Consider the following 15,902-nt stretch of genomic DNA (forward strand, 5'->3'; position numbering starts at 1 on the left):
TTGATTTCAAGCAAAATGTTTAAAATTTAAACAGCGGTGTTCTATTTACCTACAACTGCGTAGTCAGGATTTAATTTTGGAGGGGGGGGGGTAAGTGCACGCGAAACGTACCAACACTTACAGAGCACGCGAAGCGCGCTCCCTTGGGGGGAGGGTGCAGGGAATCTCATCAAATTCAAATCAAAAGAAGGCGTCTCTTGCGTCTCTAGTACCCTTATCAACTCGAATTCAAGAATTGCTGTGATTAAAAAAAACTTGCTTTCAACAAAAATTTATGAGCTTGAAGGTTCAATATAAGATTGGAGAATTTGAAATAATTCCTCATATCGCGCGAAGCGCGGAAGTTAAAGCGTTTTATAAAAATTGAGAACAGAAGTGGTATAAAATGCCTACCTTGGTCACATCAGATTTGATTTAAGTTTCGTTAACTCAAGTCGCAAAACAGAGTAGAAGACGGATATATGCAGAAAGGCCCTATTTCTTCCCGCGAATGGCGTTCAAGCTCTGAATCTTAGAAATTTTTCCGAAACTTTAACATGTTATAATTTTGACATCTCTTAGAATATAACTCGATTAAGAAGGAAAATGAGCTCAATTATGAAAGGGATGATGCAAGCTAGAAGAGGGACTTAATTTTCCTTTCCCATGCTCGCGAAGCACGGAAACCTTTGTGATTTATTTGGAAGAAAAAAATATGTAATTTCACTCATATTAAGCGCTTCCTTTTCTCCAAGACAGGAGATGGATGTGCAGCGATATAGAATAAAGTTTCATATCGTATATACTTTAGCATATAACACGGAACGAATTTAATGCCTCCCCCTTTGAGCAGATATACTTTGCCAAAAAGTACTTGCTGACAAAGCGAAAGAAATACCATTTGGGGAGTTGGGAAGTGACGGTACCGTTTACCCGCTCCGAACAGAAGAGCCGACAATTTGTGTCAATGCAATTTAAAATTACTTTTCATACTCTATACACCCATGTATAATTTCTGGCAAGAATATACGATTCCCACAGCCAGGAAGGGGAAAAACAGCGTAGAAAAAAGGTGTGGGAAACAAAAGGGAAAGGCGATTTTTATATTTTTTCCCGCGCGGAGCGCGGTAGCAAAATTTTGTATGAAGAGAGATGATCAACGTTTCGTTTAGGTTTTTATTCTTTTGACAACACAAAAGGAAAAAACAACAAAGATATACCTTTCTTCCCTTTTTCTCCTTTCGCTTTTTCTTTTTCTCCTTTTCCTCTTCTTTTTTTCTTTTTGGGGGCGTTTTTTTTTTTTGGGGGGGGCGACCGCCCCCTGGCTACGCGCCTGTTTACCTATTGCTTGAAAATTGAGCATTGATGTTTAACACTCTTCCCCCCCCCCCCACTTTCTCTGCTCTCTCTCTCTGAACTATAAATAACCACCGAACGTTCATATTATATTAAACAGGCTCTATAATTTTGTATAAAATCTATACATGTTGCTAGATTTTGTTTTGACTGTGTACTTGTACAAGCTTCGGTTGCATTTGATATGCAAATGTTAAACAAGCTTTCTCTTTTACAAGTCTAAACAAAATAAGACAGCGGCACCATTGATTTCATATTAAAAATTCATCAAAGATTTTAATCAACAATTATGTTTAATTACTTTTTAAAAATTCTATAAAAGACACTTAATGGCACAAAAGGACAATGAAATCTAAAAAAAACCACCTTCATCCCTGTGCTGGGAAGAACGCAATGTCACGCAGTGTGTTAACAGTGCGTGAGATGCAGTGTGACATTATCTTCACATGCACTGTGATTACATATGAACACTTGAGCACTGTGACTCACATCTTCAAGTAGTTCACACTGTGAACAATCACGCTGTTGGTGTGACCAAAGTGTGAGATTATCTGCATGATGATTTGAATTTGTGCATTTTAACTGGGTAAAAGACATCTTCACAAAGCCCACACTGTGAACATACTGTAAACTCAATGCGTGACTCTGAAAAAAAATCACTACGTGACACTGTGAACACGGTATACACTCGCTGTGTCATACTTTGAACAAATTGTGTACACGTGCACTGTATGACACTGAACACACAGCAAACATGCTGACACACTGTGTCGTACTGCAAACACTGTGTGACTCTGAACAGAGTGAACACACTGTAAACTCACTGTGTAAGACTTTGAAAACACTGGAATTGTGAACACACTGCCAAAACACACACACAAACTGCGAAAAATGTGTACACACTGTGAACACACTGTGTTGCGCTGCAAACGGTGTGTACACACTGTGAACACACTGAATACACATTGTATGACACTGTGTCGCATTACGAACACACAGCATGACAACGCGTTCTTTCCAGCAAGTATAATCTACCGATTGACGTAACAAATTTCAACATTACAAGGGGAAAAAAAGAAAAATCAGGAAAGGCGATACTCTAAAAAATCAGTTCTTGTAAAGTAAAGACTCCGAATATCACTTTACATTGAAATGGGGAAATAACAATGATTGAAGTATGGGCAACCATGTTTTTATGAACTCCTTTAATTTGTTAAACATTTAAATATCTAAAGAAAGATGTGTGCAAGTTTATTTATCGCGATGTAGATGGAAGAAATGTTAGGATACAAACTAATTTTTGTTCATTATACTTTCCATTCATTTTCAGCCAAAAAGCTCACTCCTAAATCTCCTTATAATACATGTAAGTGAAAGAATAAAACACTATATAAAGACTGAATAAAAAAACGAAATGGAGTTTCTACACAAATTAAACAATAACACAGGTCGTTTAACATGTTTAACACAAATCTACATGACTTGAGCTGAATATCAAATTTTCAATCTTTATACTTCATAATAAAACCATAATATTTTAGGGGCAATGATATAAAAAGCCTCAAGCTTGCTTTCGTACGGGGAAATATAGTTTTAGGTGTGACATTGGACGTGATTTATGATCAAAGTTAAAATTGTAATAACCTCCAAGTTGAGGGGACTTTGAACATTGTTTTTATTCATTATTGCATACCTTTATGACGGGAGGCAATGCGAAATAGAGCATGATTTCAATGACAGAGTTAAATATCAAAATAAAGACGCATTTTGGATCCCTGAAATTCAAATAAATGAACTTACTTTCAAATAGCTCTATACATAATTATATAAAACTTTGTTCGAAACATTTCGTTCTGAATAATCATAATAAACACCTTAAAAAGACATAGTGTTCTGTATGACTAGAAGTGAATAAAAAAGATTTCTACATGTGCAAATACAACAGATATATCTATTTTAAAATCTACATTTTTCTCTCATTTTTCTACTAGTACTGGATATTTGAAAGATGACATACAAGACATGCAGTATATACAATAGAATGACCCAGTCACACTTCAGAAACCGACTCCAGACCGATCAAAACTATCACGTTATTACCAATGACATACCATCGATCGGTTTGGAGTCGGTTATGTTGGTGTGACCCAGCATCGTGCTGCAGTCACACTCCTGAAACCGATTCCAGACCGATCAAAGCTATTACATTCTTACCAATGACATTAGCATCGATCGGTTTGGAATCGGTTTCGTTCGTGTGACTGAGGCACAATGACGGATATCTTAACCCCACACACGGTACATGAACAATCGGTTGAATACGATTGGATGAAAGAAAATTACAAAATAATCATACACTTTTTTTAATCCTCATGAGATACTGTTTCAGCACATGAAATCAATGGGTGAGGCAGAAACTTGTCATGTTTATCTGTTTGTGTTTTGCATCACATTAATGCACCGCCTTTTCCCCTTCTTTTTGACAGTTCGCCATTGAATTCTTGAATTACATGTAAATCTCTCGGCGGACATGGTACTTTTTGTACATGTAGCCGGTAATGCCCGATAGCGGCTATGATGACGTCATGGGCCCATGTCATCATGATGATTGACGAACCCCTTCCAAATTTAATTTATAGAGCCCCCGGCCCACTGTCCCATTCTTTGCCTTTAACCCCCCCCCCCCCCCCCTGTCCGCCACATCCTTTAACCCATCCCTTTGTAAATCACATATTTTTACCCTTCGAGTTTTAGAATCTCCCTTTCATTGTCTCTTCCCCTTCAGCCACACTCTCCTATTGACCGCCCCCCCCCCCGATTTCCCATTGTCAGATATCATGAGCATAGAAGCCACCCCCCCCCCCCCCGCGCCCTGATCTCGTACTTATTCGTTGCACAGCGTATATCAATCTGCGCATAGTGACCTCCGATCTTGCACCCCCTTACACCTGTTCGACCCTCCCTCACACCCCTGAAGTGACCACGCCCTGGTGGGTATTACCCCCCACCATCTCTCTACAGCTTGGTGTTCTCTCCCCGTCCGATGGCGATGGATCGGAGGGCCTCGGGTTCGTTCTGGTAGTTGCGGCAGGTGAACTCGTGGACGCATCTCGAGATGCCGAGGATCGCGACCAGGATGGCAACGACGCCGGCGACGCCGGCGGACACCTCACCCCATGTGTAGATTTGTGCTAAAATTGTAGACAAAAATAAAATGAACCGAAGGTTGGTGTTGGGCAGAATAAGGAAAGATACATGAAAGGTGCAAATCTGAAACTTGATGAAGAAAAAAGAAACCGGAAGATATTTCATAGTTCCTTTTGGGACCACTGTCATTGCAAGTTGGACACCATGCTCGTCCACAAAGGGGAGGGGGGTTACCGTCGGACAATACCCGAGCGTACAGTGAAAATTTAGGCTTTCATATTAAAATGTGAAGAAGGGGGTATACTTTTCAAAAGTCTTGTGCGCATTTTTTATTTGAATTTTATCCCGATTTTGCAAAAGTCCCGTACACGACATTTGCGGAATGAGCCCCACCCCCCCCCCCCCCCCATCGAGGAGGAGGAACAATATTGGCTTCTTAATACGAAACTTAAACGAGTATTCTGGGATGAAAATAATAAGTAAAATTTAAAAAGCAAAACGTCTTTGAAATGTGGTAACTAATTGAATGTCAAAGTTCAGCAATACTTTGTGCCAACAGTTATATCATATGCACAGCATCATGAATTTGCAATAAGTTGGCTAATGGTGTCATGTTACGGCTATCGTATTTCTTACAAGGGCGGAAATCACTTCCCAAAGGTAGGGGGACCAGGGGCTGGAAAATTTGACAACCTCCCCCCTAAAAAAAAAATTATCATCCCAAATCTAAGGTCATTCACGAAAATCAATTTGACAGGCCAAAAAAGGGTAATCACCCAAAAAGGTCATTTCCACCAAAATAGATTTGGCAAGGAAAAAAAGTTATTAACCCAAAAAGTAAGGTATCTCGTCCAAAATACATGTTTTATTTCGATTTTGAATGACGTATTTCTTTCCATCATAAAATACCAAATATAGTAGGGGGCATTTGATATTGGGTCCCCTCTACTATTTTGGGTAGGGGGACGCGTCCCCCCTGCCCCCCCCCCCCCCCCCTGGGATTTCCGCCTATGATTTTTATGTTATGCATGAAGTCATATTTCTAATTATCCTACACAGCAAAAACTGCGGTGTTAACCGGTTTACATACACCGGTGTTAAATTGACAGTGTTAGTTTAGCACATATCGGTGTTATTGCAACACCTTTGGTTGTTACATGTACAATCTTTGGTGTTATATTCAATGTCTAGGGTGTAATTTTAACACCAGAGGGTGTGGTCCTCTATTACATGTAACACCCACTGGTGTCAGTTTTAACACCACAGTTTTTACAGTGTACTGTAATGTGTGTATTGTGTAAGATATTTCTCCTTTACAACAAAATAAGTTTCAACAATGATTTTTTTTTCACATTAAATCAGTAGTCAATCGGTTTTTTTTATTCCTGGAGGACAAAATTTGAATATTCATAATTTCCTATAAAATATAAAATAATAACTTGGGATATGTCATAATCAGCTCGTTCGCTCGCTCATTGAAAATTCACGGAGATATGCATATAACTGTTTCATCGGAAAAATGCAAACATTTTAAATGTTATTCCTTGACCGATTTTCGAATTCTTGGCAGTGTTTTATTTGTATGATTATACAACACAGTAAACAAGCTGTTTAAGATTTTATACAACGCTGTTTACTATATGAACCTTACAGTATTTGTTTAACCGTTTAAACAATCATGTTTAATTTATTGAAGATTAGATATTGAAAATTAAACTTTGTTGCTTAAGATTTAAACACTTGTTTAAACTGTTTAAACAATTACTTTAAGGTTCATATAGTAAACATCGTTGTATAATTTTTTTACGTGTACGTTATCCATTCAAATCATATTTTCAGCATGGATTGTCCCTTTAATTTTTGTGATAGAGTTTGAAAAAAAAAATGGGTTGAAAATTATCTATTTTTCTTTTTATTTCTTTTCTCATTTTTTTTCCATCTTCTTGGTGCGCCAGTAAAATATATCATAAACTCGACAGCACTGTGGTTTGAGATCATGAATCAATCGAAAATAGATTGAGATGAGATCGCTCATTGTGATGCATTGAACTGTGAAGTTATGCGCATGCTTTATGAATGCATTGTTTAGATGGAATTCGTTTTCGACTGGTTAGTGTATAAGTAGTCATCGAAGCAGAGATTGTTTATGACATGCAGGCCTTGTATTAAATTTTGGACAAAGATACATGTATGATACTGGGACTCGGTTGAAAATGATCATACAAATGATTGTTCTAAGTTACCACTAAGACAAACATTTTCCTCTAGTCACGGGTACTAACTAGCCTATAATTTCACAGAATATGAATATAGTTTTGGGGGAAAATCATCGCGAGCATTCTCCGCGCAAGTTCAGTGAGTCACTCAGCATTTCAGCTTGGTTTTTGGCTTGTGCGATTCGTTGCGATCCGAATTTCAAAGAAATTGTAAAAACATTCAATCTAGTTCGAGCTTGCCTGTATATATAAAAGCAAATACAACTTCAAATCGCAATGACATCATCATCGGTTGAGACTTGAAGCCGATTATTTGGACTTCAAGTTTAATCCGACCATAGGTCTTGCCGCAAAGAAAATGATGTTATAATTATTATTTCTAAATTATTTCTAACACAATGCCGAACTTCAAATGAAATAAGTCTACTTCTTGGAGCCTTCACATTTAATGCAAAATGCGATTAATTAGAAAAGCATCGGATCGCAAAGTGTGCGCTGGGCGTTAATGATAATCCTCTATCCCTAACTTTACCCCTTAAATATTTTCCGACACTGCATTGATTTATGGTTCAGTTCACCTCTTCACAATTTTGAAATAGTAAAACCATGAATTTAATGATTTGAATAAAACATTTCTACGCTAAATGTATCGTAATATAGGGATAGGGGGCATAGGGCCCGAACTGCCCATTGTCTTGTCCTAAATTAATGGGGAAAAGGGTGAAATTCTTACTCGTGAGGTCAGCGTTGGCTGCTCCACACATCCCAAGAAATACAATAAGAGCTGCGACGATGTTGAAACCCATCTTTTGAGAGAAGAACATCGGAATATTAAAATAGTCATCAACAATAAACAAACAAAAAATCATTCAAAATACAAACAAGATAATGACGAGTTGATGACGACGATGCTGATGACAATGATGGTGATGATGATGGTGGTGATGATGATAAATGGTGGTGGTGAGGGTGGTGAGGATGGTGATGACGAGGATAGTGTTGATGATTTTGAGGATGATGATGCTTATGAAGGTGACGAGAACGATGCTAGTGATGGCGATGAAGATGATGATGATGGATGATGGTGATGATGATGGTGATGATGGTGATGATGGTGGTGGTGGTGATGATGAGGGTGATGATGATGATGGTGGTGGTGGTGGTGGTGATGACGAGGAGGATAGTGTTGATGATTCTGAGGATGATGATGCTTATGAAGGTGACGAGAACGATGCTAGTGATGGCGATGAAGATGATGGATGATGGATGATGATGGTGATGATGATGATGGTGATGATGGGGAGGGTGGTGATGCTGATGATGATGATGATGATGATGATGGTGGTGAGGATGGTGATGACGAGGATAGTGTTGATGATTCTGAGGATGATGATGCTTATGAAGGTGACGAGAACGATGCTAGTGATGGCGATGAAGATGATGGATGATGATGGTGATGATGGTGGTGGTGATGATGATTTGTGAGGATGATGAAGATAATAATGGAGATGATGCCATGGTCAAGATGATGGTTCCGATAATAGTGATGCATATGATGATAAATGATTAAAAAAAATATATCGATGTTGATGATTGGCTTCCTATCTCCATATATATAACTAATAATAATCATCGTAACAATAATAACGAAAATGAAAGTGTATTTATCAGAAAAAAGTTTTACAGTGTATATTATATATAGAGAGAGAAAGGAGATATTTAAAATTGGAGTTAGATTTTTATTAACTCAAAGAAATAAAATCCCAAGGAACCTGCATACACGTTTCAATTCTTGCTTTAACTCCCTTTTATCTCCTTTCTCATTTCCATTTCTCCATCTTATTCTTTCGCTTCTTCTCATTCTTCTCCTTTGTTTAACTTTCTTCTTTCATCTTCATCTTATTTTTCTTCCCCTTTATTCTAATTTTCTTTTCATTTTCATCTCCTTACTTTTCCTCTTTCTCCTGTCCTCTCCCATCGTTTTTTTTTCACTTCCTACTGTTCTTCTTCCTCATTCATCTTTTCGTCATCCTCTCCTCACTTCCCCATTCCCCTCTGATGTCAACTGTTCTTCGATTTGCTCATAGTTGTAGAATTTCAAAGTTCCAACTTGCAAAACTTCTTGCGGAACGTGTCACAAGTTTATAACAAAGATTTCCAAACATCTCTTTCTACTTAAAAATTGAATTATTCCACTGGTTTCTCAACAGCATATTCGATTTTGCTTTCCATTGTATAAATCAATTATGATAAAGAACGATGTCACGAGAAGTTGCGTATCAAAAACTATAATAAATACATGTACCATCGAAAGAATCACGAAATTTATGTACACATACTTCGAGAAAGTGTATTCACATGTCAGTTATGAAAAGGAATATCTAAAGTTATAAAACACATACCTTTTCTGTTGTTAATTTTCCAACACAGGAATAAAAATTGGCAGAAATGAAGACAAGTCGTTTCCTCTGAGAAGATTTAGGAAAGGTGAAAATATTGGCAACGCCTCTACCAAATAAAATCCTCCAGAAACAAAATGGCGAAACGTTAACACAATTTCAGTGCACCAGCTAGCTAACTGCGACGTAAACGCATTCTGTGTACTGCGCTGTAAACTTTGAAAAGCTTTCGCCACAGTTCGGTAACTTTTGCGGGGCGTAGTCCAATGAATAAGGGTGATTATTGTTAGGAAGATTTTTGTTCTTTGAAACTGAGGGTGAGTAAAGTTGGGGCATTGTTTGTGATACAATGGAAACAGGTTGGCGTTTTCTCTCTCTCTCTCTCTCTCTCTCCCTCTCCATCCCAGCCTTGTTTGTCTATGCGTATGTGTGCAGATGAGCGCCATGCATAATCGGGCTGAACTGGAAATGGTATGGAACAGACGAAGGTATAAGGTTACATGTTTGTTCAAAACTGGGTCATCGATCTGGGTACACACAGATTTTGTATGGAAAAGTAAGGAGTTAAAGAGAGATACGGGAGAGAGAGGTGGAGGGGAGAGAGAGTTGAGAACCCCCCCCCCCTCATTCTATATACTCTTTCTTTCTTACTAAGAAAGAACGAGTATATAATATAGAATGGGGGAGGTGATAGGCATAAGTACGCTCTCACCACTACATGTCTCTACAAAAATAGTGATGGTACGTAGAAAGAAAGAAAAAGAGAAAGGAAGAAGGAAAGAAGGAAAGAAAGAAAAAGAAAGAGGGAAGGGGGAAACTGAAGGAAAAGACAGAGACTTGAGAGAAAATGTGGTAGAGAGAGGGGGGAGAGGGCGATTTTATGGATGTTTCTAAGCTCAGAAACGGCTAATTATATAAACAATGAACCCATTCATTAAAAAAATAGAAAACAAAACATTGCGCCGGTGCATCCCACCCCCCCCCCTCCCGCCTCTTAATTATTTTAGCCAACGCGCGCCATGGACAAGGGAGTATAACCCAAAGGTATATAACCACTTTGATCAGGCTTTCGCGCATTGCGTTTATTTGAAATTTATTTTACTTGAAGGGAGTGTAAACTTTATTATCTAAATCTGCCCCCAATCAAACCCGCATTGCGCCTCACTCCCAACATTTACACAAGAATTCTCTCTGTTTACAAAAAAATCCTCAATAAAAGAATCGCATGCCTGGTGTGTATTAATTGCATGCTTCGCTTTGGCAGATGTTTGCATAAGGAAACAATGTTGTAAAGAAAATTACACAAACACGGAACCCAGTTTCCATAAAAACTTGTTATCGATTATAAATTAATACGAATTACAATTATTAATAGAGCGAGCGAGGTACCGTGGCTAAGTGGTTTAAGGCACGAGGCTACACCTTGAAAGTCCAGGGTTCGATTCCCGCCACGGCCCTGAATTGACTGGGGCATTTTTTATCTAATTTACATTGCTCTTTCGTCTTGCATAAAAAAGAAAGAAAATGCTTTATGCATTAAGGCGACCACACACCATTATATCTTACTGTGCAATGTTCTAAATCATCGTACGAATACCTATGTTCAAATCTGTGACTGCTATCATCCTTCTTAGAATAAAAGCGAAATCTAGTCGTAATGACATCATAGCAGTTGACTGTACGTTTGGCTACGATTTGAAACTAATTTGGCCTTTACTCCAAAATAAAGGCTTACAATCTTGCAAAATGGTTATATTAGTATTTTTTCAAATAATTGTAACCTAAAATAAAATGATATGTTCCATTCACATTATCAGAAATTTAGAAAATTGCAATTTGTTTCAAAATCGGATCGCGAACAGTCATAAGGTGTGAGGTTAGGTTATGGTGATACCAATGTGTAAAAAAAAAGAAGAAACTAATGACTTGTATAATTTAAACTACAGCCATTAAATGTAATAATGATTAACAGATAAACAAGTTTTCTACATTTTTATATCATCTATTGCTTCATTGGCATGTCCACAGCATGAATTTCTTTATAAACCATTGTTGTAGTTCTAAACAACCTTTCTCGTGTTTATTTCATCATTAATATATTTTTCTTTCTTTTCTTGTATAAGAACTGAAATGTTTATATCCGATATGCTGCTCTGCTTGAATTGCCCTATATAGGCATATTTGCAGTTCGGTATTTCAAGAACACATACATAAACTCTTCTCATGAAGTAATGGGATATTCATTATTCATCTGCTCAGAAAGCACGAATGCCTGTGAGCAAGCAACCAGGGAACCAATGGCTTAAGGTCCTCTCTGAGGGACCTGGTAATGAGGATAATGCTTACCAAAGGGTACTAGCGCACCACTTGGCCTGGGAATCGAACCCGGGTCACCGGAATCCGAAACCCCCGCTCTGATACCGACTGAGCTATCGCGCCTCCTATGAGTATGTTAATTGGACCTTTTAAAATTGATTGAAATCATGCAATCTTATCACGATTTTGCTTGATGATTTTATTCATTTTTATTTGTCGTTTTATTTTAACAGGGCAGCCCTTTCATTTATAAAAACTGCTCGACTAAGGAGCCTTGCATCAGAGATTTAAAAACATAACAAAACAATAATACATAAAATTGTCAACAAATTAATGAACAATGAATAATCAATGAGAAAGAATAAAAATAATAAATCAAAATCATTAATAGACTTGTAACAACATAAAGTATTCGTGGAAATCTTAAAAACATATGTCTGTGTGAGAGAGATCAATTTGCAGTGTTTTTTAATGAATCAAGTGAGTTTACTAATCGGAGAGAAGGGGGCAATGCATTCCAAATGACAGGGCCTTGATAGCAAAATGATTCGGTTCGAAGTTTTTCAAAATAAAGGGAACAGCTAGTTGAATATCTAGTTTGGAAATGTATTGTTTGATGGGGCGTAATATCCTGAATATATTTATGGGGGTTATTGTTCATCACTTTGTACATCCATATTTTGAATCATCCCAAACTATCTTCTTCCAGCATGCAAGACAAGCTGACCACTAAACTCTTACTCTTCCTGCACAAAATCCACATCTTTCGTACCTCCTTTCTCTCTTCGCTCTCTTGAATGTGTAATCGTATTGTATCACCGATACCTATTCTACTCTGAGAAAGTGCTTTGTGCTCTTATAATTATTTATACAACAATACAGCAACCAGCTGTAGATCTCCGGGATCAGCGGAGGAAGAAGAAGAAGAAGAAGGTACTGCACTCTCTGCGACGGATTGCCATCCTAAAAAGGACAGTAATGTAGTTCGAATTTCATCAAAATCCAAGAGCAAATAGCGAAGTTATTGAATCTTAAAGTTTATTGTATAAACGGTTATGCACGTCGTCATGAATATTCATTAGATGAGCTGATGATGTCACATCCCTACTTTCCTTTTTCTTTGTTATTATATACATGTCGATGAAATCTTGTTCCAAGTACGTGTGAATGTTTATGTCTCCCTTACAAGGAAATAAGTATCAGCAATGAATATCGAATGTACTTAGTTGTTATTCCAATATTTTGGGTTCTTGAAGGAAACAATTTGAATAAACTTCATTTCATATAATAAAATACAAAAGAACAAGTGGCATGACATCAGTTTGCTCATTGAATATTCATGGAGACATGTCTAGAATTGGCCAGACTCAATGCAAATCTTAAAAATGCCATAACTTTGTTATTCCTTGTCCGATTTTGATTTTCAGTGTTTTGTTTGTCTGATTTTTCTCCATCTATTCAAATCATATTATTTTCAGCCTGGAGTACCAATTTAATGTGCATTTCGTATCAAACGATCTCTCTCTCTCTTGGGTGATCCCTCCACTGTTTTGGAGATTCCCAGAATCCAATAGAACAAATGCAAATCCGGTAATTTAGCATCAAGTTGGAGCGGTATAGTCATGACTTTTATGTAGAAAAAAGAGAGATTTAAGGAGCAGACTATTATCATGATTATTCACTTCAGGTGGGAGACCAGGTTAATGGGTTAATCAGGTAGATTGATGGTCTTATTGAGCAAAGCGGGTTTGAAGCTATTTAAAAACAATGTTTACCCATTTTTTTTCATCAAGCTCTGCTTCTATGGGGTCCTAAACCTTTCATGTTATACAGGGGCCGCGGAAGCGGGGGGCTTCTGCCCGGTCCACTTTTTTCCAAAACCATATTCAAAAACGTAAAATGACCCATACAATTGTGATTTTTGCATGGTCAGCCCCCCCCCCCCCACTTTGCAAACCGTTCCGCGGCCCCTGTTATATTCTCTTTGCCAACGTTTGTACTAAATATTTGTATCATATCACTTTATTGATTACTTTTGCTCCTCAATAACTCATTATAAGTATCCCTAGGCCAATTCAGCATCAAAACGGAGCGGGCTGGTCGGGTTGTCTTTCTTAATAAAAGTGATAACAATGGCGCGATAGCTCAGTCGGTAGAGCGGGGGTTTCGGATTCCGGTGACCCGGGTTCGATTCCCAAGTGGTGCGCTAGTGCCCTTTGGTAAGGCATTTATCCTCATTACCAGGTCCCTCAGAGAGGACCTTAAGCCGTTGGTCCCCTGGTTGCTTGCTCACAGGAATTCGTGCTTTCTTAGCAGTCAGGTAAAAAACCTCGGTTTCGCGATAGCTCAGTCGGTAGAGCGGGGGTTTCGGATTCCGGTGACCCGGGTTCGATTCCCAAGTGGTGCGCTAGTGCCCTTTGGTAAGGCATTTATCCTCATTACCAGGTCCCTCGGAGAGGACCTTAAGCCGTTGGTCCCCTGGTTGCTTGCTCACAGGCATTCGTGCTTTCTTAGCAGTCAGGTAAAACAACCTCGGTATAACATAACATAACATAACAAAGATGTCTTGCCTTCCATGCCACACCCCGCCCCCGCCCCCGCCCCCGGGGGGGCCACTTACATTGACGAGTAAAAAACACAAAAATAATGAAAAAAGGGTATCTATTTCGCTAGGACAATTACGTGTTTAGGGTCGAATTTGCGGGGATGATAAAACAAAATTAAAATGTTTTATAAAGGATGTCCTTTTTGCCCCAACACTTCGTGTTTAGATTCCAATTTGCGCGAGGTGTAGAAGGTGGGGTCGTACTTAACCAAATAAGGTAAAGCCGACGACCGAAGGACCCGTAACAATAAAACATTCCTGTACTTGTTTAGGGGTTCATTTCAGGGAATATTTGCCAAGAGTATCGTTTTGTTTCCAATACTTGTTAAGGGTAGGGTTTCACACGCCAATACTTGTTAAGGGGTGCATTTTCAGAATATGGAAATTACGTGTTTAGGGTGCTTTTCGAGACCCCATGGTCGCGCATGGTATCCACTCGTGAATGGAAGTGGCCCCCCCCCCCCCGGGCCCCCGCCCCCTTCTGAGGCAAAATGATAACTTGTCCATCTTCACCCCGGAAGCGGAATTACGCTCACGCAACTGCGCTGCAGAGGTCAAAACTCGTCATATTTACACGAAGTGTATCAATGTTCGGATGTTGTGAAGAAAAAGGATTCCAAATTTCACGGTTTGAAGAGATTATACGACAACAAAAACTACTTTCAGAGGAGCTTGTTGAATAATGGTACCGATAGATAGTAGCCAGCTGGTTCCATTAAACGTAAGTTGTACTTTTCCGGATTATTTATTCCATGAAACTGAGAATATTAGAAAGGGAGGATCGCGAAATTTTGGTGAATCATGCATGATTTGTGTGTGTTGGTTTGAGACAGAGGTGTTCATGTGTTCCTGTTGTGCAATGCAATGCCAATCAATGCCAATGGGTGATTTCAATTTCGGTGTTGGTGTTGAGAGCGTAAAAAGGGTGCTGAATCGAGCTCCAACATCGAGCTGGGTTCAGAGGAATCATATTGGATTATTGATTGTGTAGATAGATAGCACAAGACCATGAAGACTAGACAGCTGGCAGCCGTCTGTTTTGAGGAGTTTTTTAACATTAATAAACATTAACAATAACATGATAAAAACGTCAAGACAGTCATTAGATTAGGTCTAGGCAGGGCTAACGTCCATGCGCAGTGAGTCGCCATCGGCAGTCTTCAACCTTCAATTTTGCAAAAAAAAAAAAAATTCTTTCCCAAATCTTTGTATGACTATGAGATGAAAGTATCCACAAATCCTCTCAAATATATATGATAAACTTTTCTCCTGAAATTGCTACAGTTTTTGGTAAGAACATCATGAATTACACACTTCCGGAACGGCGACACAATGATGGGTATAGTTTGAGTCGCCGATTCGAAAAATCCAATACATTTACTACACAGACATATCGCGCATGCGCACACACACGCACCGATCGTACACAAACGTGCATTGACTCAGCTGCGTTGTTGAAACCTCTCCGTGGGTTGAGATATACGTTGAGACGCCACCCCCTCTTATTTTGATAACAATTGTCACCCCCACCTTCAAAATGAAATGATCGTGAGCATTTTTTTATAATCTATATTTTGATACCAAATATTGGTAACTTGAGCGGGCAGTTTTGGAAACATCGATTGCTTAGTGTGGGCGTCTCTAATTGTCGCCCGAGAAAAATGGCAGCTTAAATTCACACCGTACGGATTCAAATTTGCAAACTGACTTTGACTGCGCTAAACTCCTTTGTCTTTTGCTTGATCTTTTAACCAAACGTTGCAGCATTTCAGGGAATTACTGAGGATTAATATCAGATGCCACAAGACACTTTTCAACATTGCAAAAGATTTCTAGAACCAATGTAGTCAGGCAGTGACAGGTGAGTGGCCCAACAGTAAAAAA

General features: G+C 38.7%; 1 protein-coding gene and 1 long non-coding RNA gene across 2 annotated transcripts in view; one reads left to right on the forward strand and one right to left on the reverse strand.

Annotated features, from left to right (window-relative positions):
- Positions 1-1,584: 1,584 nt before the first annotated feature.
- Positions 1,585-9,618, reverse strand: LOC129283010 (uncharacterized). The gene is made up of 3 exons (XR_010296575.1): positions 9,101-9,618; positions 7,432-7,504; positions 1,585-4,526 (listed from the first exon to the last, which is right to left on the reverse strand). It is a non-coding gene; the product is annotated as an uncharacterized LOC129283010 (long non-coding RNA).
- Positions 9,619-14,528: 4,910 nt separating this feature from the next.
- LOC129283208 (ubiquitin carboxyl-terminal hydrolase 47-like) overlaps positions 14,529-15,902 on the forward strand; it is a 41,954-nt gene continuing 40,580 nt past the window's right edge. Inside the window, exon 1 of the mRNA XM_064113893.1 lies at positions 14,529-14,739. Within this exon, the coding sequence (XP_063969963.1) occupies positions 14,701-14,739 (39 nt within the window). The 5' untranslated portion in view covers positions 14,529-14,700. The remainder of the gene's footprint in view (positions 14,740-15,902) is intronic.

Source organism: Lytechinus pictus, chromosome 19 (assembly GCF_037042905.1).
Source record: "Lytechinus pictus isolate F3 Inbred chromosome 19, Lp3.0, whole genome shotgun sequence".
Taxonomy (NCBI): Eukaryota; Metazoa; Echinodermata; class Echinoidea; order Temnopleuroida; family Toxopneustidae; genus Lytechinus; species Lytechinus pictus.